The sequence below is a fragment of the Mchenga conophoros genome, linkage group LG8, assembly GCF_057382185.1.
Source record: "Mchenga conophoros isolate Kocher_MC1m ecotype Shallow Benthic linkage group LG8, M_conophoros_male_GT1.1, whole genome shotgun sequence".
In the NCBI taxonomy this organism is placed as follows: domain Eukaryota; kingdom Metazoa; phylum Chordata; class Actinopteri; order Cichliformes; family Cichlidae; genus Mchenga; species Mchenga conophoros.
In genome coordinates, this window is record NC_140533.1 from 18,014,941 (window position 1) to 18,039,028 (window position 24,088).

The 24,088-nt window shown below is 41.1% G+C and overlaps 3 protein-coding genes across 6 annotated transcripts in view; 2 read left to right on the plus strand and 1 right to left on the minus strand.

The window, feature by feature from the left end:
- adam11 (ADAM metallopeptidase domain 11) overlaps positions 1–13,113 on the plus strand; it is a 32,075-nt gene extending 18,962 nt beyond the window's left edge. For 2 of the 4 annotated variants that reach the window (XM_085284655.1, XM_085284653.1), the window contains 20 exons: positions 369–432; positions 1,062–1,201; positions 2,252–2,326; positions 2,436–2,507; positions 4,870–5,036; positions 5,114–5,198; positions 5,291–5,381; positions 5,690–5,741; positions 5,872–5,971; positions 6,131–6,202; positions 6,334–6,426; positions 6,814–6,894; positions 6,981–7,031; positions 7,125–7,188; positions 7,363–7,468; positions 7,585–7,704; positions 7,899–8,067; positions 8,184–8,298; positions 9,169–9,259; positions 10,342–11,227. In XM_085284655.1, coding sequence (XP_085140781.1) covers positions 369–432; positions 1,062–1,201; positions 2,252–2,326; positions 2,436–2,507; positions 4,870–5,036; positions 5,114–5,198; positions 5,291–5,381; positions 5,690–5,741; positions 5,872–5,971; positions 6,131–6,202; positions 6,334–6,426; positions 6,814–6,894; positions 6,981–7,031; positions 7,125–7,188; positions 7,363–7,468; positions 7,585–7,704; positions 7,899–8,067; positions 8,184–8,298; positions 9,169–9,259; positions 10,342–10,384 — 1,851 coding nt within the window. In that variant the 3' untranslated portion in view covers positions 10,385–11,227. Of the gene's footprint in view, positions 1–368; positions 433–1,061; positions 1,202–2,251; positions 2,327–2,435; positions 2,508–4,869; positions 5,037–5,113; positions 5,199–5,290; positions 5,382–5,689; positions 5,742–5,871; positions 5,972–6,130; positions 6,203–6,333; positions 6,427–6,813; positions 6,895–6,980; positions 7,032–7,124; positions 7,189–7,362; positions 7,469–7,584; positions 7,705–7,898; positions 8,068–8,183; positions 8,299–9,168; positions 9,260–10,341 lie in introns of all 4 variants that reach the window. The other 2 variants (XM_085284654.1, XM_085284652.1) reach the window with 2 other exon arrangements.
- On the minus strand, positions 12,940–16,835 carry LOC146568559 (cartilage-associated protein-like). The gene is made up of 7 exons (XM_085284658.1): positions 16,351–16,835; positions 15,805–15,954; positions 15,000–15,171; positions 14,666–14,794; positions 14,424–14,569; positions 14,254–14,337; positions 12,940–14,047 (listed from the first exon to the last, which is right to left on the minus strand). The coding sequence occupies exons 1-7, from the start codon at positions 16,810–16,812 to the stop codon at positions 13,901–13,903; spliced, it is 1,290 nt and encodes a 429-aa protein (XP_085140784.1). The 5' UTR covers positions 16,813–16,835; the 3' UTR covers positions 12,940–13,900.
- Positions 16,836–18,381: 1,546 nt separating this feature from the next.
- On the plus strand, positions 18,382–23,979 carry fkbp10b (FKBP prolyl isomerase 10b). The gene is made up of 10 exons (XM_085284657.1): positions 18,382–18,578; positions 18,831–18,976; positions 20,169–20,358; positions 20,594–20,739; positions 21,099–21,288; positions 21,426–21,571; positions 21,870–22,059; positions 22,167–22,309; positions 22,412–22,575; positions 23,510–23,979. The coding sequence occupies exons 1-10, from the start codon at positions 18,382–18,384 to the stop codon at positions 23,702–23,704; spliced, it is 1,707 nt and encodes a 568-aa protein (XP_085140783.1). The 3' UTR covers positions 23,705–23,979.
- The last annotated feature ends 109 nt before the right edge of the window (positions 23,980–24,088 follow it).

Consider the following 24,088-nt stretch of genomic DNA (forward strand, 5'->3'; position numbering starts at 1 on the left):
ATTGTGGGGTGGGAAACTTCCCCACAGATTTCTCCAGATTTTTAGAATCATTTAATGATTTAGCATCATTTACTTTTGCACCTTTTGTTTCTACGTCTCCTCTTTTTTTGAGACCAGTTGGCTCTGCAAAGAAGATTCAGGCAGTTTTTCAGCCCTCGATAATATTTTTTTTTTCTTTTAAAATAAGGATTTTGCTGATTAGTGAAAAAAGTAAACTAGACAAAACAAGAAAAAGACTGGCTGCTTGTGTGTGGTTCTTTGTTCTTTGTTGGCTTCCCTTGCTGCATTTCAGCTACAGAAAAAAATTGACATTCATTAAATTGTTTCCATCTTCCTCTCCCTCTGTGTTCTTCCCTGTCGCCCTCCAGGAGAAAAATGACCACGTTGTGTTTCGAATGCCTAACACTGACCTTTTTCCACCTCCCTGTCCAGGTAAGTCCTCTCGTTTTTTTTCTCGTACAGTAATTTCCAAATGTCAGTATTCATATAAGCTCTCATTGGTTTAATGATAGAGAAATTCACTATGAGGAGCTGTTAGTGGTGGGGAAAAAGATACATTTAAAAATCTGGATCTTATTTTGATGAAACCCTGACGAGACGCAGTTTGTTACTAAACCTCAAAGGCTGGTGCTATTCCTTGTTTGGAGACGACACTTTTGTCCTTGACAGTTATCTAATGCAGTCAAATGTTCTGTAATGCAAGCCCCTGTTTGGTTCTGCTTCTTCACTCCCTTCACGTTCAGAGTCCTCAGGTTGTCCATCTGTCCTCCACGTCCTTCCTAAACGTCTCATTTGGCTGCGTTCCTTCTCCACCTCACCCATTTGTCCCTTACTCTTCCTCTCTGGAGTCACCTCCCCGCTCATTCCTGTTCCTCTGTGCCTCTTCACCCCTAACTCTCTCCATTTGTGCTCATGCGCTCCCCTTTTTTCTGCTCTCCCTACCACGGGCTCTGATATTGATTTCTCCTGCAGATCACTGGACTAAAATACATGGTTGCATCCATCACTGGAATGATAACAGCCACTTTTCCCTCTCAGTGGTGTCTGCTTATGTGTTGCAGGATGCTCCATGAACAGCACAGAGGCTAAGATGCAGTCACGCAGGCAAAGCGAAGAGGATGGCGAGCTAAGCGATGAAGTCAACTGGTCTACCGAAGAAAAGCCGATACTCACAGAAGGTCTTCGACGCTCAAGAAGACAAGTCAGTTTTCCTTCAAGCTCTGATTCTTCATCTGCACACACACCTCCAAACACACAGTTGGCCCGCTGGGATCATGTTGGCAGCAGCAATGCTGAGAGAGTCACCAACAGAGAATCATCAGTGAGGAGAAATTAATATTTTACAAATAAGTCAGATGATGATATGACTCATTTTTAATTCTGATTAAAAACAGTCCTAGGAAAAAAAAAAAGAGAGAGAAATTCTGAGGCAACACCTCTGGAATAAATTTGAACTCTGTTTTGACTTGTAGACTCGTACAAAGAAGTGAAGGTGTGAAGTTGAAGAGATGTCTGTCTGGGCGACAGCCTTTATGGTTCCTCATTAATTTTACCTTCACAGGGTGAATGTTTGGCTTTGCACAGATGTCTGTATGCATCCTTCAGGCTAACTCAGAGCAGACTTAAAAACAACTGTAATAAAATGATTTTTTGCCTGTAACTTTTCATCTTTCAACATTATCCAAAGTACTACAAATTAAAAAATGACCTTCAGTGGCAGCAAACCCCATTTTTACCTGTGATCAATGGGCTCTTTCATGAGTGCAAAGCTGGTTTCAGTTGAGATAAGTCAGTCTCGTGCTCTCTGGACTAATCACACTATAATAAAGTTAGAATCTAAATGTGATGACAGTTGTTTGCTCAACATGCTGTACTTAGGTCTGAGTATTTAAAAAAACAAAAAACAAAGAAAACCCACCTGAGCACATTTATTTTTCAGAGCCATTTTTTTTCTTTCTATCAAACATCTAAAGCAATCATGCTCACGCTGAAGTCGATCTTTTCAGGCACAAGTAACTAAAATCTGCTTATGAATGAATGATCTCCATGTTGTGTTGCCTTTTCAAGGACACACTCTAGAGTTTCATCAGTGTCAGCATGTGTGCACGCATGCAGTGTGAGTAATAGTTCCACCTGCTGGTTTTGTGATGTGTGTGTGTTGTGGTGTTCTGTCTGTTTATCTTGTATCAAGGTTAAAGTGACAGCACGCTCAAACGTCTGGCTCTGTGGATTTTATTTTGCCCTCTTCCAGGTGAGGCGAGGCCAACGCACCGTCCAGACTGAGACCAAGTACATCGAGCTGATGGTGGTCAACGATTATGAACTGGTATCTGTGAACCCGGCAGCTCCCACAAGTTCTCTTTTGCCTTGTTTGAGTAACAGGAGTGATAATAATTGATTGTGAGTCTTGCAGTAACATGGTCTTCTCTTTTTAGTTTGTGCAGTTACGCCGGTCGACCACGCAGACGAAGATTTTTTCTAAATCGGTGGTGAACATGGCAGATTTGGTGAGGAGTTTATTTTTATATTTTTTAATAAGAATAGTTTTAAGCCCTGCAGCAGATAAAACCTTTGATGTTCAGTGCTTAAAGGACAGGCGTAGATGGTATAAATGTAACAAAAAATCTGTAAGTTTTTAAATGTTTTTGAGTTCTTGATGTTTTGATTGTTTTCTCTTTAAGCATGGCTTCCCTCATGTTGAATCAGGGGCTCTCAAGCTTTCTTTATGGCTGCTGCCACATTTCAGAGGCTTTTCTGGCAGATGAAACATTTCTGAGTTGGACAGCTGCCGTTTTGTATTTGGGGAAAGTCCTACAAGCCATTTTACTGTGACTTTGTTTTTAAGCCATGTCCATTATTATTTCTTTTTCTCAAATGCAATAGGTTTTCTTTGGACATTGGCTGCTTTTTCACTCTTTTTCATGTATCTGACCTTTTTGAGAGGAATGTTTAACACCCATAAACCATTCAAGCATAAAAAATGGCACCTTAATCAAGGGATGTGTCTACACACATGACAGCTTAGCAAAAAACCAAAGAGGTATCTTAAATGGTGTCTTTAGGCATGTTGTTACTAGCAGTCTGTTGCTAAAGCACATAATTTGTTATAATTTCTTTAGTTTAATCTATTAAAAGTGTCAAAAATATCAGTTTGACAGACATAAAATAGTATTTTTGCACCAACAAGGTGATTCTCAAAGAGCTGCCAACTGAAAAATGGGATTGGCATGGAAAAGTGGAGGACAAAAGAAGTAGCCACAGTATGTGGAAGTCATGTCTTTAAGAAATGGGATGAATTCAATCTTGTTAATTTGAACCAAAAATATGATCAGTATGTACGGAGGAGGTGGAGAGAGCTACAACAGTGAGTGTCTACAGCCATTTGTAGCTATTTTTTTTTTTTTTTTTTTTACTCTGATTGACAGTGGCCTAAATTCTTAGCATAACAATGATCCCAAACATACTGTCAGTGCAGCAAAAGCATACCTGGATAGAAAAAGCAAACAAAGGAGCACCATCAGTCATGGACTGGCCTCCACAGAGTGGGCCTCAACATTATTTAAGCAATATGGGAATTTTTTTGACAGAATAGAACAAAAAGCAGCCAACATCCAAAGAGGAGCTTTTTTTTTTGTCCTCAATGAGCCTGGTGATAAATTTCTGAAGGCTACTTAAAGAAATCACAGGAAAGCTTGACTAGTAGAGTTCAGCCTGTGTTGAAGAGTTAAGATAATCATATTCACTCTCAAACTTTATTTTTACCTTTTATACTATTTTTGCATGTGTATTTGCACATGTTTCAATAAATGGCCCATTTATTTCCCATTTTCCTGTTAAAATATGAAGAAATGAGGGCTGAGCCAAGACTTTTGCAGAGTATTGCACATCAAACAGAAGTGAAAATGTTGCATGTTTAGATTTTAAGTAGGACAAATGGTGCTTATAGTGGAGGATGAATTATTTTGGAGATGTTTATTATGAACGGAGTAAAGCGATGAACCTTTACAGTCAGAAACCTCAGAGCACTCACTGTGAGCCTTTTGTATCATTTATATAAAAACCTTTTTCCTGCTGTGTGTGGAATGGAGCTGATTGCATATGATTATCCTCTAAAACAGCCAATTGAAGAGCAAAAAAAAAAATCACTCCATGCTTTTGTCCTCAGCTTGTGAAACCCTTCACTGGCTGGGAACAGTGACGGTTTCTGTGGCAACCAGCTGTTGCCTTCCTTCTTCACCACTGAAGTAGATGGATACAACTGTCTCCATTATATGCAATATTGCACAATTTAAATCATTATTATTCATAAATATGAATTAATATAGCACATTTAAGCGTAACAGATTGCATCCAAAGATTTCAGATGGAATTATCTGGAGGGTTGATCTGGAGTTAACCAGCTCTGACAGGGATTTTTAGGTAGACGGCAAAAGGTTACATTGGAAACGTTGCCAGGATGAGTGAAAGATGGTTTACATGTTACGGTCTAGCTGAAGCATCTTTAATCAGCTGCACTGGGAATATTAGTGATTTGCATATTCCTCCAATATGTATGAATACTGAATGACCTCCTACCTAAACCATGACAAATTTAGCTTTGACAAAAGATTTTATATGGAAATTTAATTTACACAGCTTCTTGAAGCTGTCATTAAAAGAATAGACAGAACCATCTAAGACGAGCTATTTTTCTTTGAGACTGAGCTGTTGTACTCTATTATAAAGAAGGAACTAGTCCACAGCCTTATCCCACAGCACCCTCTTCCTTTCAGAGGGGTCTACTGCAACTGTTCACAGAAATTGGGCACTTAAATGATTGATTACATACCAGGTGAGGATGCACAATCACGTGCTGATGATCTCTTTTAGATCTACAAGGAGCAGCTCAACACTCGCATCGTCCTGGTAGCCATGGAAACCTGGTCGTCTGAAAACAGGGTCGCTGTCGGCGATGACCCGTTGCTCACCCTGCGTGACTTCATGAAGTACAGGAAGGAGAGCATCAAGGAGCGCGTTGATGCTGTGCATCTCTTCTCGTGAGTCTTCCTTTTCTTGTCCTCATCCTCCTCCGGCTTGCTCTCCTTCTCTCCTAACAGTCTTGTCTTTGCCACAGTGGGAGGACGTTCATGAGCAGCCGCAGCGAGGCAGCCTACATTGGGGGCATCTGCTCGTTGACTCGGGGTGGAGGGATCAATGAGGTGACATTTGTGCTCTCTACTGTCTACTAAACTTCTAAATATTGATATTTGTGAGGATAATTATTAGCGTGTTTGATTGTGTGTTTCTTCAGTTTGGCAGTGTGGGTCCTATGGCCATCACATTGTCTCAGAGTCTTGGTCAGAACATCGGCATGCTAAGGAACAAAGAGCGAACAGCTGCTGGTAAAACTCAGTGTAGAGCTGAACTAAAGTCTTGCACAAGACTCACATTTGAGATTAGAATACTTTGGCATACAGAGGAGACCATGTTAGACTCAGTGACTGCAAGATAATCAGATCCTGTGGCTTTAAAACGAGCCCAAATCATCATCCCTCCACCACCATAAGAAATCTAATAAACAGCACTCATTTAATTTGCCCACTGAGCTTATTCTTATACATTTATCACTGAGCAAACGCATCATCTCACTGTTTCAGGTATAACAAGCACATCCTCAGTTTCAGCACAGGCTTGTTTTTCTTTTCTCCAGGTGACTGCAGGTGTCCAGATCCGTGGCTGGGCTGTATCATGGAGGATACAGGGTAACAATAAATTAAGCTTTCTGTACATTTAGTAAGAATTCTGAGCAAAAACAGATGTCTTTTGATTTTCAACAGATTTTTCAGTTAATTGATAAATTGCTAAATATTTTCTGTTTCTTGTGTTAATCAGCTACTACCTGCCAAGGAAGTTCTCTCGCTGTAGTATAGATGAGTATCTGCGTTTCCTCCAGCAGGGTGGAGGCAGCTGCCTCTTCAACAAGCCCACAAAGGTGAGAGATAGTCAGTTACTATCAGAGGCTCTTAAGGTCAAGATTAATCTCTTTTGTAGGGATAGAAATATAAGAAAAACTCTCATCTCTTGCTATAGACTGAATGGATTCACATTGTGCCTTTTAGAAATGTGTTTTTACCGTCTGTTTCCCACGTAGCTCCTAGACCCATCAGAGTGTGGCAATGGGTATGTAGAGCTTGGAGAGGAATGCGACTGTGGATCACTGGTGGTGAGCATAAACTAATTAATTCAACGATGGTTTAACTAGTTTTGTCTTTATACTGTGTTAGATTGTAAGTGTAGGTATTAGTTATGAGTTTGGGATGTGAGGACCTAAAAGAAAACACTCTTTCCCTGCAGGAGTGCACCCTGAGTGGAGCCAACTGCTGCAAAAAGTGCACTCTTACCCATAATGCCATGTGCAGCAATGGGCTCTGCTGCAGGGATTGTAAGGTAAGCTGTTTTAATGCATTAAACCATAATTCTTTCCATCCCCAAGATCCCTGTGCTGATACCTTATCTGAGAATATAAGGTTGCATTTCCGTCAGGCTGATTGGAAATGCTACGATGGTGCAAACTGATATAAAATCTTGGTAGAGGTGCAGCCAGTGTTGCTGGTTCATTAACAGAGGACTGTTATTTCCTCCATAACTGAGGCAAAATTAAATATTTAAATGGAGCTCGACTTCTGTGGGGAGGCTGACAGAGCTCACAGCTGTAGACCAGCTTTGGACTTGGAGGAGCTAACTAGATAGCACAGATTGACTGTGTGTCCATCTCATTTTCCGTGCACCATTCCTCCACATGTCTCACATTTGTGTTCTCCTCTGCTGCTGCAGTATGAGCTGAGAGGGGTGACGTGCCGCAGTGCTGTGAATGACTGTGACATTCCTGAGACCTGCACGGGAGACTCGAGCCAGGTGAAAAAGAGCACCCTGCAGAGAAATTCAGAGATCTAACACCCACAGTGACTCTAAAAAGGCAGATGATGTTATTTCTCTTCCAGTGTCCCCATAATGTCCACAAACTGGATGGCTACACGTGTGAAGATGGCCAAGTAAAGTTCAATTACAGTTATATTTAATAGCACATTCTTCCCCCCCTCTCTTATCTGCTCTGCATCTTTAATTCCTCTCTTTTTCCCTGCCAGGGTCGCTGTTATGGAGGTCGCTGCAAGACCAGAGATAGCCAGTGCAAGACTCTGTGGGGCTTCAGTAGGTTTGGATTTGATAATGAGCTTTATTTCTTGATTTATTTTTTTTATTGCCCTTTAATAGCTATTCATGCTAACGCTTTTCTTTGGCCATAACCTCTGTGTTTTTACATCTTCTTAATAAGTTAATTGTAACACTCACTGTAATAAATGCGAGTTTGTTCTCTTTTCCCAGACTCAGCTGACAGATTTTGCTATGAAAAGCTGAACTCTGAGGGCACAGAGAGAGGAAACTGTGGTCCACACTCCAGTGGCCAGGGATGGGTGCCGTGCAATAAACAGTCAGTGAATATAACTTTCTGTGTATAACAACAGAACTGTGACCTATAATTAATTAGATTATCTGGAATATTTTTAAGCTTTTATTGTTCCATCTTCTCTCGGTTTCCTGCATCAGGGATGTTCTGTGTGGTTTGCTGCTTTGCACCAATCTGACAGACAGACCGAGATTTGGCGAGCTGCAGGGAAAGGTCACCAGCCTGACCATCCACCATCAGAGCAGATACCTGGACTGCAGGTGAGGCAGCCTGATGAAATTCAAAACCTCGGCATGAAAAAATATCAGCTTCATCTATTTTTTTTTTTTTAAATTTTAGTTCTTTGTCCGTAGTGGATGAATGCACTCAGAAAATTAGCCTTTTGGAAAAGATTGCACATGAAGACATTATTATATTAGGTAAGCATGATTTGACATAACTGTCTGACCCACAGGGGTGGTCACGCAGTGCTGGATGATGGCTTGGATCTGGGCTATGTGGAAGATGGGACACCATGTGGGCCGAACATGATGTGTTTGGAGCGTCGCTGCCTCCCCGTTACCACCTTCAACCTCAGCACCTGCCCTGGATCCTCATCCTTGCGTATCTGCTCCCACCACGGGGTGAGTCCACAACCGCCATCTGTCCCACCTCGGAGCTTCCTTTGTTTCAAATTTGGACTTTAGAACGTCATCTCATTTATAAAGCTTTGACTATGTTCGTCCTCTGTGTCCTGCAGACGTGCAGTAACGAGGTGAAGTGTATCTGTGATCCAGACTACACCGGGAAGGACTGCAGTGTGTTTGACCCGATCCCAACCCCCACCTCGCCAGATGGCCCAGAGAAGTACAAAGGTAACCTCACAGAGCAGTTTAGTCCTTTCATCAGACAGACTCCGCACCGCCAGCTCCACTAAAGTAACAGAGCTCATTTGCTTTTTGATCATCTAATCATTTGCAGAAGTCGGTTTCGTATCTGAAGTCCGTATCTGAAGTCCGTATCTTAAGTTCATACCTTTCATGCTGTTTAAAATGATGTGCTTTTTATAATATTTAGTTGTTTAATAATTTATTGAAAAGATGCGACAATTAATTTAAAATTTTTTTTATAAATAATTAGTGCATTTGTTTTCTCTTCAACAACAAACTGCAGCTACAGTGAATCCAGCAGAGCTTAACAACATGTGGTTGCAAAAAAGGAGACAGAACAAAGAAAAAAATTTCAAAATAAAACTTGGAGGAGTAATAATAGACTTATTTAATTTTTTTAAAATAAACAAACAGAAAAATTAAGCTTTGGTTGGAGTTGTACTAGGATTTTCTAAAGTTTCATTTTTGATCTATGAACATGAACTAAAATGTTTTAAAACAGAAAATCAAATACATACACACCTACACCCTTACCCTTTCTGTAATTTATAACCTCTGTGCACTACCAGATTAATTTAAATTAAATCATCAAGATTTAATTGAAGTGCCGACTGTCAACTTTAGCAAACTATTGGATTTACTGTTTGGAAATTGGAGCCATTTTTATGCAGCACCTCATTTTCAAGAGGAGGAAAAAATGTGTAATTGTCCAAATAGTTAAGGACCTGACTGTATGTGGTGCAGAACATGAAGCCTATTTTATTTTCCATATGTACATAATGCGTATATTAACTACCCAAAAAGTGACTTATTGGTTCTCAGCACGCCTATATGCCTCTTCCTTCGCTCCCACAGGTCCCAGTGGTACCAATATCATCATAGGCTCGGTTGCTGGGGCTATTCTGCTGGCGGCGATAATCCTGGGGGGAACTGGTTGGGGATTTAAGTAAGAGCTCTGGCATACCTCCGTCTGTGTGTGCCTGCCGTGTTCCTTCTGTCAGCTAACGTAGATGCCTGCCTGCAGCTCGCTGCTGAACGCTTCTCTGCTTGCAGCCTGATCCATACTCACCACAAGAGAGCATGTGGGTTTCTTCTTAAAGCGGGTGGATGTGCAGTAGATGGTTCACCATCTGTGGGTATGTCGAGGGATTTGGCACGAATGAAAGCATTTCAGTAGCTTGCTGTTTTGTTTTGTTTTGCTTTGTTTACATAAAATCTTCCCTGAAACTTGCATCATGGCATGAGATGATGATGATTAGAATTTGACTCCTATTTGAAGAAGAGTAACAAAATTAGGGTTGGGCTTGTTGGCTGAGCTTTTTGAGGACAGGAACTTGTTGAGGGCATGTTTTTCTACTTAATACAGTTAATTCAAGAAAAAAAACCCCAGTTTATTAATCAACAGTTAGTTGCTATTCTCTCGGGTAAATTTGTCCAAGATAGTGAAACTGCTGTAAGCTCCCATGTCAGACTGACCTCAGCAATTCAATGGGTGTGTTTGGGTATGCTCAGACCTCTGCAGCCCTCTCCTCCTCTCTGCATGGCACCAACAGCTCACTTTAGTGATGTTAGGAGTGCTTTGCTGCATTGGTGAGGCGCTCTTTGAAGTTTTCTCTGGCATACTGGTGCACATATTAGAATCCCTTATTAGAAAGCACGTCTCTCCATAGTTCAGTGTGCACAGCTGGATTTGACTCCCAATTGTCTTTCTTCTGCCTGCTTTATCCGCTTTGTCTTGTCTCATGCTAGCTTTGCCGTGGCACGCCTGCAGTATGCAGAGGAACGGATGCGCTCGTCATAATCTTTTGCCTTCATCTCATAACTATAGCTTGTATCTACCCGGACAGATCCTGCACCGGCAGGCAGTAGAGTTTACTTTGTTGATAGCAAAAGATGAAGATGTGAGATTTGAAGTAAATGCCAGTTTTTCTGCACTGCGTGGTTTGTTTTTTTAATCACACTGCTCCTTGAACACCAAAGTTGATAATATTGCTGTCCCTGTTTATCTTTTTCCTGCATCACTTCCAGAAATATCCGGAAAGGAAGGTACGATCCCACCTTTCAGAGCTGATCCCAAAGCTGGGACATCATTAAACCACTGATGATTATATCACTGTATTGCCATCTGTTTTGTAAGAATCATCTGACCTTTTTCTAAGGACTCTCACTTGTATGTGTTACCTGCTTCTTTATTCTTATTTTTCCTCATTTATGATCCTTTTTTTTATTAATGTGTATTTGTATAGAAACAATGGCATAAAGCAATGCCACATACTACAGTCTTTATATAGCCTGTGCATATTGCAGTACCCATTCATAAAATATACAAACTCCTATTCACTGTGTTATCCTAGTTTGCTTCATTTTTATTTGTGCTGCGTGCCGCTTCAGAGTTGGTTGCCATTCCTAGCATATAGCTTCTGTGTTGATTTGTATCATTTCATTAATAAAAGGTTCACTTTTTATTAATGAAGTTTTTTTTTTAAAAAATATTTTGATCTTCTGTCTGCTTTAGTGATTAGTAAACAGAAAATTAATTGGCAGCTGTTTTTAAATTAGTCATTAAAGCAGTTTTTCGAGCAAAGATAAACCTTTGCTGATTGCTTCTCCTCAGTTTTTGCCTCTGTGTCATTTACATTGTAGAAAACTGAAAGGCTCGTCTTTGGCTTTTCAGTTTGGGACTCAATCTTTATCTTCTTCTCCCACCTCTTTATCTTCCTTATCCTCTCCTCTTGTTTTTTTTCTCCACCCCATTCCTCTTCTCTTTCCAGATCTAAGGGAGTTTGAGTCATATCTCTCTGCTGTCCTATCTTCCTTACACTGTGTGCAGTCCACTCTGAGGAGACAAAACAAAGATGTCTTCCATTACTGGCCCTCAGATTTTTCCTGTTTCTTATGTTGGTACTCAAGCCACCTGGAAAAATAAATCAGGAGTATGGAAGCTCTGAGGGCACTCCTACAGACCATAAAGTCTGGCTGTAGCTGTCTGAGTCACTTTTGCTGCCGTCACCTCCTCCTGTTTCATTTTGCCACATCTTTGTTTCTTTTTGTCTGGGACACACACAGAAGCTTTTTTTTTTTTCTTTTTTTTTTTTCGCTTCGACAGGTCACAGCAGGTCTTCTGCTGTACTGACTGTTAAAAAGCTTCACCCCTTTAAATGATTTCACAGAAGGTAGGCCATGCACCTCGCTCAGTCTTGACTTGTTTAATGAAGCCTTGTATTAGAGAACAGTTACATATTTAACCTCGTGGAGAGCACAACCACCTCCTCTCAGAAGTGTGACTTTAGCTGTAATAGAAGTGTAAAAATATCAGGCTGCTGACATCTTGTCTGTCTAGATGAGGGTTTTGTTTTGTAGACCTTTACATTCCAGAGTAATAGCCATAATTTCTCCCCTTATGCTTCCTTTCCTAATCCTAAATCAATGCTTCTACATAATAATTGCTAATGTATGAACGTGTAGTTCCAACCTGCGAGGGATGGTGTTGGATGGCCAGCTGCACATGTATGCACCCAATGTTTCATCCCGCTGTATGATCCTGTAATCCGCATACAAACTATACTGTATGCATACATGTATGCTGAACATGGGTCCTGTTTATATATAATGTACTGACCCTTTAGACAGCAGTGACTCACTGCCGCTCTGACTGGAAGCACAAGCCTGAAGAGAGAACAGTCTTACCGCCTGAAACTGCTTGTTTTGGATGATTTAATCAGCGAGAAGAGATGTAAATCTTTGCATCTTAGGGGAAATCTCAGCTTCTCTGAATGCTCAGAAATGTCACTGGCTCTCAGTCAGGCTACGGCCGTGTGTTTTATACATGCCAGTATTAGACTTTCATACTGAAAAATGATAACGAGACAACACAGATGTCTCGCAGGATCTCCCTCAAGTCCAGAAATGTACATGAATTATTAATTTGGCTTCTGAAGGTTAGCTGATTATGCTTTGTCTCTAAATGGTTACAGGTTATATACTTCTGACTGAACAGATCCACATAATGAGCAGTATATAAGTGCATTAAAAAATTGAGTATCAGAGCGTGTCGATCAGGTTAAGAGGCTTATACTCCTGTGATTGTCACACAAAGCTGTATTTTATCATTAATAGCATTAAGAGTCGTTGGCACAGGTGCCAGAAGAAATTATCCGAGTTACACTGCCAGCCAACCTACAGGAGCGTTAAAGGAGTGTTGATACGTTGAGTTGAAGTCCATCACACAAGGGGTTCCTGCCTCCTGAAAATAACTTTAATAAATTGTTTTTGTAGACAAGAAAAAGACTTTTAACAGTATATAACGTCACACGTGCTCAATATTTGTCACCACAGGCTTCATTTAAAGGGTTAACATATCTGTTAAAATTACAGTTGGACTCTTTCACCCATAAACGCTGTAGAAACATGAAAAAATCTCTAGGACATGTCTGTCCTTGAGTGTGCTGGAAGCTCAGGTCACACCATGTTTACTGTAGCTGTGATCGCATACTGTAGTTTGACTTATTAAAAGGACTTTGGCACTACTCACTATTAAAAGCCAACATTGTCTAGTTTTAGGTAACCTGGCTCTCAGTGTAAATACTCATATTACTGTATATTAAAACCCATAATAAAACCTACCTGAACTCGAGTGACTCTGTGATCCACTGCATGAGTGTCTGCTGCTATGAATCCAGATATAATTAAACTTTTGTTGCTGATTGTTTGTGTTACATTAGATGAAGTTTACAGCTAAACAATTTTAATACAATGTTACCGACTTGCTTAATATACTGTATTAAACTGTACTGAATCTGGCTTGAAAGTATTTGATAATTTGTAAATATTTGGTTGACCATCTGTGCAACGCTGACTAACTTGCTACTTCAGTTTCATGTTCATAATTCATAATGACCCGGTTTGTTGTGACGGCTACAATATTACTAGTTTTAAAGTCTAATTACACTGATCAGCCACTTTATTAGGTACTGCTAGCACAGGGTTGGGTCTCTTTTTACCTTCAGGACTGCTTATGCTTAATTCTTTGTGGCATAGATTCAACAAGGTGCAGGAAACATTTATCACAGAGTTTGGTCTATCAACATATTGTCACACAGTTGCTGCACATCTATGATGGGAATCTCCCATTCCACCACATCCCAAAGGTGATCTGTTTGACTGAGATCTGGTGACTGTGAAGGCCATTTGAGTACAGTGAACTCATCGTCTTGTTCAAGAAACGTTTGAGATGATTTGAGCTTTGTGACATGATGTGTTAACCATAATCCTAACCCAGATCCGTAGCTACAAGGGAGGATGGATCCACGCTTTTATGTTGTTAATGCCAAATTATGACCCCACTGTCTGAATGTCACAGCAGAAACCCGGATTGTGGGAATCATCAGACTACAATAGTTTTCCAGTCTAGCTTCTGTTGTCCACTTCTGGTGATCCTGTGTGAATTGTAGCCTCAGTTTCTTGTTCTTAATGACAGGAGTGGCACTATGTTGCACATTCACAGACGCTCTTCTGCATACCTTGGTTGTAACAAGTGGTTATTTATAGTCTTATAGTCAGACTATTCTCTGTAAACTCCAGAAAGTCGTCAGATGTCTGACTCGCCAGCATCCCCTTTGCCCTTCAGTTGCTTCCAGTTTGCATAAATTGACTCCTCATAATCTCCAATACCTTCAAACTCAGCATCAGGAGAGTCTGGGGCCGACCGTGCAACCTCCTCTGGTCCTAGAAAGTCCTGGAAGAACCATCCAGATCGCAATTACATTACAAAGTGCTAAAACATGCAGCCACAAAACTTCTCCCTGAATGTTCAATAAACATCAGATTGATTATACTGGATTATATTGGATAATCAATGTTTATAAGGGATTTCATTCAGCATTTCAGGCAATCTAAGCTCTTATGTGGCCAAAGAATGAGCTGTTTTTGTATGAAGCTCACCTCATCAGACAGACCGAAGTATGTTTCTGCAAATGCCAACATCTTTTTTTGCATTATTGTCTGGTTGTAGTGTTTGAAAGCTTCCTGTTAAGACAAAGATTGGTGGCATGATTATTATAGAGCGATATTCAACTTTATTCTGCAACAAACTTTTCCAATTTTCATCTTACCATCCTGGGGGTAAAGTGGTTGGACTGAAGCCCCCACTGTTGACTGTAGGCTTTATAATATAGCAGGTTCTGCTTCATGACTGGGTCCTCAGGCTCGAACAGGAAGTAGCTGTGCGCACAGGGCACGGCACTGCGTCCATCGTTCACTGTGCAGAGAATACACAGACCACAAACACTCAGAGATTCAACAGCAGAAAGTGTTGAGAAAGAATATTCAGAATCTGTGATGATGCTGAACTTACACTTATAATAGGCATACTGGAGGTAGTGGTAAACAGTGGGCACAAATTTCACTACAAAATAACCCCCAATATTCGGTGTCAGGTTTTCTTCGCACCTCAGTTTGCACCTTAATGTGTCAATGTAGGCATCTGTTGACAAGCAGAAAGAATTCAGATTACATGAAACTAGAAGTGTGCTGAAAAACAGAAGAAACACTGGATCCAGAATCATTTCTGATTCTAAAATCACAGCTTTTACATTTAGATTTATTTTTAAAGAAGATTTTAGTGTCGTTTAGATGCTCATTAGTGAGTATATTGATAATCTGGACATTTTAAAATATGACACACCAACCTGCTATGACTGCATAGAAGTCTCTGTCTGGTAAAAGTTGAGTGATCCCTTCACATTCGGCCTGACACAGGTCATATTCCTGGAAGTAGAGCCACAGAGCTTCCTCCAACTCTTGAACACCGCTGCTGTAGTCGCCCGAACCCACAAGTTTCACTCCTCTCAGAAATGACGTCTGGAAACAAAATTAGAAACCATTATCTGGCAAATTGTAAATAATCCAAGTAAAGAGTCTGTTCACTCTATTACTTATAAAAGAAAGGCCCAATACAGCACCTTCTACATCTCAAGCAGTTCAGTCTCATTGAAGTATTTCATTGTTTTCTGATTTGTATGTGTTAGCCCCAATAACACATGAATGCATAAGTTTGGGAAGCTTTATACAAATTTTGCACCCACTCATCCTTGCAGATAACTTCAACTTGTGAGGTAGTTTCTTGCAGGATAGCGTGTCAAGATTTCATGTTTGGGTCAGGAGTCTGTGTGAGCCAACACAAAAGCTTTGGCTTGTATTTCTGGGGTTTTTTCCAAGTGGAGTTTGGATCTGCTTTGGGGCATTGAAACTGAAAACATAATGACTTTTCCATCAGGACAGTTTTTGGACTGACTCAATCAATGTAGTAAATACAGTCAGTGTTTAGTAGAACCCATTCTTTGCTTTATCTAAACAATTTCCAAACTGTTTTTGACTTAAGCAGATGTTGCTTTGCAGACTTCATACTCCTTTTTTTTTTCTTTTTTCTTTTTTTTAAGAGATTGCAAGTGAGGCTTTTCCAGACTTTAAGAACAATGGCTGAGCGCTTCTCACCTCGTAGGGTCGTTCTTCGTGGTCAATGAGGTAGCCGCTCAGGTCATACTTGCTCTTGTATTCCTCCATCAACTGCTGCATTTGCTGGTCCTCAGGGTTCCTCTGGAGGAAGGTGTGGGCGCATGGTACCGCCCTCTGCAGGTCATTCAGCTGTGCACACAAATTAGTTTGGATGTTGTGAAATAGCGCACAGAGGTCTGTGGGGTTTTTTGTTTTTGTTTTGTTTTTTCTATCGCACAAACTAAAAATCACCGCAAAAATCGCTGCAGGAGTTAGAATTATTTATTTTTGTCCGACATTTGAAAGTCAACAGAGTGGAATATTTGGAGGTATATTACACATGGCTCCGTTTAAAGTTTTCTGCTCTATTGCGCGTCCAAGTGAAATCAACCTATTATTTTTCTTTAATTTGTCATTAGTCTACACGCAGAATGTATATATTGATCCAAACCAGACGGAAGTATTTTAAAAAAAACATAGTAGTTTAACATATTGCAAATACCTCTAGATAAATGGGTGTGGTGAATTTATTGGAGGTTGTCTGACCTGTGAGTGAGCAAAGTGCAGGTATCTGTAGGGAGATCTTCTGCTGAAATCCTCCAGGATCTCTCGGCCGGGAGGAGGCAGCTGGAACGCGGGGAAAAGCGCCCTGCACTTCTTCTGACAGGTCGCCTTCATCATAACGTTCCAGTAGACGCGGAGATCCGGGTATCCAGCAAAAGACTCGTCGTCATGCTTGCTCGAGTTACAGTGGCTCGCGCAGTGTCTCACGCTGTCCTTCAGAAGCCGGTGCAAACGTAGGCTTAATTCCAAGTACTGGATCGATTCCGTCCAGTTTCCCGCTGCGTAATAATCCAGCGCCTTCCCGTACGCAGCGGTGAGGGGCATGAGGTCCTCTCCGGAAAAATTTCGAAAATTGTAGTTTTCATATTGTGCCTTTGTCATTAAAACAAAGGTCACACAAAGCAGTGTTACCAGCGAGTCTACTTTTGCGCATAATGTGACCATGGTGAGGTCACATCGCAGTCCTCCGTCTTCTGTCTTAATGCTTTACCGTTTACTGTGTGGTGGTGGTCTGCTGAACCGCTTAGGGGTCTGTTGGAATTCATGGATTGGGCCTTTCAGCCGCGGCTGTCTCAAGTTTCTCAATGTAGGCCCACAGCTGTCACTATAGTCGCCGCGTGCGTAAAAGGGATTTCCAGTGCGCCCTCGGCGCCTGCCATACCCAAAAGCGTTCTGCCAAAAAAACAATCCCTTCCAGCATTGGTTATGAAATGATTGTCAATACTGAAACTGTTGTGAATGACTTATTGGCCTATAATCTGTCTAACATGTCTTATACCGATATCAATTCGAGATCATTCCGATCTTTGAAACGATCTTTTTCAAGAGAGCTGGCCAAGAGGGCAGAAGAAATTGCAACAAATACAACATCACAGTTCTAGAAAATAATGTTTGCGAGCCGAAAATACTTAATTATAATGTAGGTACGGATGCGTCATAGATCCTGTTGACTACACAGAAACATCTGAAATCACTTCCATCGATTACTCTGTGTTGTACCAAGGTGACGTTTTCATAAGTCATTCATTTTAGTTCCATTTAATGTTTTCAAATTGAAGTAATATCACGCAATAAGCAGTACATATAATCTATAGAGAGCTCGTTTTCATTTGTACAGATAAATAAAACTTCACTACACGTGACATCTTTTTTGTTTTCAAAACATAAGAGCTATATTGTTGGTGTTTCTTTGAGATTTTTTTGACAACGTAAAGGAAGTGAGCACCAGATGAATTGGACTGATCCAGAACTTCACGGCATTAATGAAAAGCTGAAACATTTGAGGCTCTCGGGCTACTTTACGGCTCAAAGAGGCGATTCGGTTTTCCCACAGCTGTGTGCAGCGGTGCTGAGGAGTCAAAGCACACTAGAAGAACAGGCGCCGTTAATTTCAAAATAAAAAGCAAACGTTACATTTTTTAGGTATCCAGACGCACTGACAGACTTCAAAGTGGTTATATGCTGAAAAGATGACATTTTGTGCATTAGAGATAATGTTTAAGCAAAGGCCAGAATGAGGAGATTTGGAACAATTTTCAAAGCCTGTGTTTGGTTAAATTATAAACCAATGTGAGGAAAACATTCAGTGGGAAGCGATTGGAGTGATTTGTATTTCAAAAAGCACGTGATGACCGGGGACTTGTGTACTGTTATGTTTATCATTACTGTTTTTTTACTTTGTGGTTTCCCCAGTAAAACGCAGTTACCGCTATATCTTATTTTGAAGGAGTTCATGTTTTTTTTCTTTTCTTTTCTTATTGTGGTAAGTTTGACGGAGGGGCTTGCCTCTCCCAGCTCCCACATTCCTTCCACCATGGTAAGAAAAAAAGTTTGTACAGCGAGCTGGAGGTTGTCCACGTTTACAGCATTCAGACACCGCTGCCCAGCTCCACATCTGCAGCCCGGCCCCTCTGCGCTGTGAAGAGCGCACTCCAACGCAGGGCTTAAACTGATTTATGTTTTTAATTTTTTGGCGTTTTTATTTGAAATCCATTTTAAGTTATTCTGCAAACAATGTTTTCCTTTTGCATTGCCCTTTTCCTTCTCATCTCCGGCTCTTTCGTGGAGTGTAACCCCAGTCCTGTGCTTGGAGATGTAGTCGTGGACAGATACTTCATCCCCAAAGACTGCGCCAGAGAAGTGAAAAGCGGAGATTACGTCCGCTATCACTATAACGCAACATTTATCGATGGAAAAACTTTTGATTCGAGGTGAGTCGGTCCACATTACGCTATAATTTACGTTTTTACTTCATTGTCGGCTGCAGAGGCCCTAAAAAAATCCCCAAAATGCAAAGGCTGGCTGTAGCAGCAAAATGACATTTAGAAATGTCAAAAATACCGAGATAATGATTTACAAGTTCAAGCAAGTTTGCAGATTCCGTTAATGAGGCTCTACATGCACATTCAGCAGAGGCAGCCCTCTCTTGACCCACTTGTGACGTTCCTTTGTTTCCTTCACAGCCATCAGAAAGGAGCAGCTAAAGTCGGCCTGATCGGGGAGGGTCGGCTCATTGCGGGGATGGACAAAGGTCTGCAGGGCATGTGTGTGAATGAGCGCAGGAAAATCACCGTCCCGCCACAGCTGGCCTATGGAAACACCGGGGCAGGTGAGTGCAGAGGTCATGTGTGAACATTATTAGGCACTAATTTGCAAAGGACGTTTTTATCAATAGATTATTGATACCCATTGTAGACTTGTACAGCGCAAAAATGCCCCAACTCAGCTCAACTCAATGCAACCCACAGCAGACGGGGGTAGACACATACAATAATTTGGACTGCAATATGGCTGTGGGATGATTAAAGAGTTTGCAGCTGTGAATCTAGAGAAAACAATGTACTGCATAGATGATAATGATTTGGGCTTGTTTAGTTAGATCTTTTTAAAATGTTTTTATAGCACACAAGAGAGTTTCCACTCTAACCAACAGCTCATATCCAGGATTTCAACTTGGCTCCGTAGCAGCTACTTTGTGGCTCTTCTGTTTTAGAGTGTGCATAAATAGCCTATAGTTTTCCTGGCTACCCTAGGTGGGCTGTTTGCATTTCAGATGTCATGCGTATGTGATTCAAATCTACAAACAAACTTGTGTAATCACGTTTTCACAAACTGACAGTTGTCCAGCATAGAAATGCTTTCTGGTTTCTGTAGACAGGCCTGTTGCTTCTTTAGCAGGCTTACTAACTTTCCCCCCTTAAAGACACTATTTGGCAACCCATTGTACCATTATATAGTTTCTGTGTTTATTTGTTTTGTTTTTTTAAGGGTGGTTGCATAGGCAGAGACCACTCTCACTAACATTTTGAACTAGGGCCAGGAGAGGGTTATTCCTAGTAGGCTTTCAAGGGGTAAAGAGTTAAGGTGGCTTCACTGTTCTGTGGTGGTTCGGCTGCAAAAGGCCCTAAAAAATAATAAAATAAAATAAAAAATGCAAAGGCTTGCTGTAGCAGCAAAATGACATTTAGAAAAGTCAAAAATAACAGCTTGGGGGTCATACAACACTTGATAATAATAATATCATCATTAAGTGTTGAAATGCAAACTTAATGGCACTCAAAATGTATCTAAACAAGAGTTATTCTTCTGTATTTGTAGTCGTTAACGTACCGGAAACTAAATTACCAACATCCCATTTCAACTGTAATGTATCACTTACGGAAATGCATGTAAAATCAATGCTTGTGTGGATTTTGGAGCACAGTGTGAAAGCCTTAGTGACCATAAGTTATTTGTTTGTTTTGCTTCCACCCATATCTGTCGGCAGCTTCCACCTAACTGTCATCCAACCTTATTTTCAGGTGACGTTGTTCCTCCAGACGCCACCCTCGTGTTTGACATCCACCTGCTCGATCTGTGGAACACGGCCGACCTGGTTGTAACCACAACCATCACCACTCCGAAAGACTGCAAGCGCTCCGTGATGCGTACTGACTTTGTGCGTTACCATTTCAACGGCACTCTGCTCGTCGGCACAGTCTTTGACTCCAGGTGAATTCTGACTTTGGTGACCGTTTTCTGAAGAAGATAAGATGTTTATTGACTCTTTCTTCAAACCAGCATGAGTTGAATGGGACCAATATTTTTAGGCAATTTTATCCCTAAGTCTAAGTCATCAAATCTTTAATCCAAATCACAGCTCTAATTTGTCTGTGCTGTGTCATCCAGGTATGTTGTCTGTGTGAAGTTGTGTGTTTGACTTTGCGCTTGTATGAGCCCCACGCAGCTACACCAGGAAACAGACACACAACTCCCTAGTAGGTGAGGGTTGGATGATCAAGGGCATGGATGAGGGCCTGCTGGGCATGTGTGTGGGAGAGATCAGAAAAATCGTCATCCCGCCGTTCAAAGCCTACGGAGAAAAGGGATCAGGTGAGGAACTCCGAATTTCATAAAGAGATTGAAATGTTGATTCAAGAAGGGACCGATTGTGGCTGATCAATGTATTTGTGAAGGGAAATCATTTTTACAAACAGAATAAGTCAAATAATTGAGACGGTAACATTAAAGCCGAGGTAGGCAACGTGATTTTGATGCTTAAGGATGCTGCAAAATACTCTGTGAAACCAGAAGTTAAACGTTTTTTGTGGTGTATCACAAACCTTTTTATTCTTTGCAGTTTTGAATAAATCAAAGATGAATAAAAATGAAACTCTTCTTTATATCCAACCACTTGCATGTTGCAACTAGTAGATGTTACATCCAAAATTCTCCACTTTTCTGTCTGCCAGGTAACGAGATTCCCCCTCAGGCGACTCTGGTGTTCGACGTCCTGCTGGTGGACATCCACAACCCGAAGGATAACATCACTGTTGAGAACCAGGTGGTGCCGGAGTCATGCACTCGCAGGTCCGTGGTCGGAGATTACATTCGGTACCACTATAACGGCACCTTCCTGAATGGAGTCACCTTTGATACCAGGTCAGCTCATGCTCTGCTGATTTGGCTGCAGCTTAATTTTCATTTTATATGTGAAATAATACTGCTGTCGCATCACTGCCAATACAGCTTAAGGTTTAAACATAAACTTTCATTTTTGGCCTTTTTATTGTCCCCAGCTACCAGAGGAACAGCACTTACAACACCTACATTGGGATGGGGTACGTAATAATGGGGATGGATCAGGGCCTGCTGGGACTCTGCATTGGGGAGAAGAGGAAGATCACTATTCCTCCACATCTGGCTTATGGAGAGAACGGAGCAGGTGAGTCAGTGTAAAGTTTCCAAGCGTCAGGGAAGTTCTCTCCTCCAGAAAATAAAACCAACTCAAACTGACAGAAATCCTATTATGTCTTAAGGGTGTCAATGCAGTGCATAATAAAAATGTAAAATGGCAGTGTTAAGCTACTACATAATACCTAATAAATCCTATCCTGGCTTATGTATAGATTATAGTACGACACAAAAACTAGACACCAATAACAAATCACATCATTGGCTCATGGACGGTCATAGTTGATGTGCGTTTTTCGTTAAATGAAACCTCTCTATGGTCTCACCAGGTGATGTGATCCCTCCTTCTGCTGTGCTCGTCTTTGACATCCACGTCATCGACTTCCACAACCCCAACGACACGGTGGCTGTCCAGGTCATCCACAGACCCGAAGTGTGTAACGAGACCACAGAAGTGAACGACCTCGTCCGCTACCACTACAACTGCTCCCTCATGGACGGGACGCTGCTCTTTTCCTCGTGGGTCACACAAATACGCACATCCTCATCTCTTTTAACAGCGATTCAAATTTTAGATCAGCATAAGTCATCTTTTTGTTTTGTCTCCTAACTGGCCTTGTACTCAGACACAACTATGGCAGCCTTCAGGACGTCGTCCTGGGCTCAGACAAAGTGATCGACGGGCTGGATCAGGGCCTGCAGGGCATGTGTGTGGGAGAGAGGAGGGTGATAACGGTGCCACCTCACCTTGGCCATGGGGAAAGGGGAGGTGAGATTTCTGCTGTATGACTGATGCTTGTTTATGGCCACAGCACCAGTAAAAGTTGCCATCTTACAGATGTTGACAGTTGTGTTTTTAACTTTCTGCCAGCTGCTGGTGTGCCGAGCAGCGCCGTGTTGGTCTTTGACATAGAGCTGCTGAGCTTTGAGAAGGGCGTGCCGCCTGGTTACCTGTTTGTGTGGCTGGAGGACACTCCTACAGACCTGTTTGAAGCCTTGGACATAAACAAGAATGCAGAGGTGCCACAGGAGGAGGTACGTAGACAACTGTCATTTCACATAGTAGGATTTAAAAAAAGGCAGTGAGGAAAAGCAACATCAGTAGTCCAAGTAACCGTTGGATTTTTTAAAATATGTCTACTGACATCATGTCTGAGTTCCTCCTTTATAATCACATTATTATTTAACATTAGTTTAATTCATGCTTGTCAACTCTGTTCTGTTTTTTTTAGTCTGCAGGCTCACTGAACACGATATGATTTATGAAGTATTTACTGAATTTTCTTTACGCAAACTACAGTGTTGTGAAAAAGTATTCGACCCTCTTATTGATTTCTTAGTCTTTTGCATAGTTCTCACACTAACATATTTGAGATCTATCAAACAAATTTTAGCATTAGACAAAGACGCTGCAAGTAAATAGAAAATGCCGTTTTTAAAAGTTGAACTTATTTCTTAAGGGGGAAAATGTCCACATCTACCTGATCCTAGTGAAAAAGCAATTTCCTAAACCTAATAACTTTTTTCCGCCCCCGACTGCACGGACTGGCACACCTCTGTATATGGCAAGATGCAAGCAAGCCAGTTTAGCCTGCACTTACTAGGCTGTATAAGCCTGCATTTGTTTCCCACACTATACAATTAGTTACTGTTAATGTTTTATGTATCAAAATACTGATTCTTGTACTTTGTAAGATTTTTTTTTTTTCTTGTGAAATCATGATTTTTCTTAACGATAAACGACGACTCACGGAAACGTACCCAACTTACTTTACTGCCATCTGGAGGTGAGACTAAGAACAACGCTGATTTTTTTTTTTTTAAATTGTAATTTTAAATAATTATTATTCATGTTCGATATTGTTTTCACATAGTGAAACAAGGGTTTTTCTTTGGCGTTAGAACAGGCGAGTGAACGGTGATCACTGACTAATTTGTGACTGATGGTTCTCGATCTCTGTAACTTTAGTTTGCGGAGTTCATCAAGCTGCAGGTGGCAGAGGGCAAAGGTCGCATAAAGCCCGGGCTGACCATGGAGCAGGTCGTCACCGACATGTTCCAAAACCAGGACCGAAATAAAGACGGCGTGATCACAGCCAACGAGCTAAAACTTAAAGTGGATGAGGACAAAGAGTGGGAACAGGCAAGGCACGAGGAGTTGTGATGAGGACAAAAGTGTTTGGTTCTCTCTCAGGGATAAACCTCCAACACAGTACAAAAAAAAAACGCAACAACCAACAAACAGGCAACAAGAGACTTTTTCCCCCACACGGAGTCATGGTTTAGTGGTTTCAAGTTTTGAAATGACAAAGCGCAGAAGATCTTTTTCACTATCATTTTTTGTGTGTGTTACAAATGTCTGTTTGATTGCTGTAAACAAACAAGCACCTTTATTTGTCCCTGAACACCACATTCATTAAAATGTTTGTAGAAAAACCATTTCCTTTTTTCTTACAATCTGTTGTTTCTTTCCTCACTGTGATCTCGCATCTCTGCTTTCTGCACCAGATAATAGATGTAACCTTAATGGGAATCTTTGAAACAGACA

Excerpts from the sequence above, each read along its gene's own strand:
- fkbp10b (XM_085284657.1), top strand. The coding sequence starts at position 18,382 with ATGTTTTCCTTTTGCATTGCCCTTTTCCTTCTCATCTCCGGCTCTTTC. Across the intron at positions 18,977-20,168 it reads CTATGGAAACACCGGGGCAG|GTGACGTTGTTCCTCCAGAC; the intron begins GTGAGTGCAGAG and ends CCTTATTTTCAG. Across the intron at positions 21,289-21,425 it reads GGAGTCACCTTTGATACCAG|CTACCAGAGGAACAGCACTT; the intron begins GTCAGCTCATGC and ends TATTGTCCCCAG.
- LOC146568559 (XM_085284658.1), bottom strand. The coding sequence starts at position 16,812 with ATGGTCACATTATGCGCAAAAGTAGACTCGCTGGTAACACTGCTTTGT. Across the intron at positions 15,172-15,804 it reads ACGAAGAACGACCCTACGAG|ACGTCATTTCTGAGAGGAGT; the intron begins GTGAGAAGCGCT and ends TTTTGTTTCCAG. Across the intron at positions 14,338-14,423 it reads ACCACTTTACCCCCAGGATG|GAAGCTTTCAAACACTACAA; the intron begins GTAAGATGAAAA and ends TTGTCTTAACAG.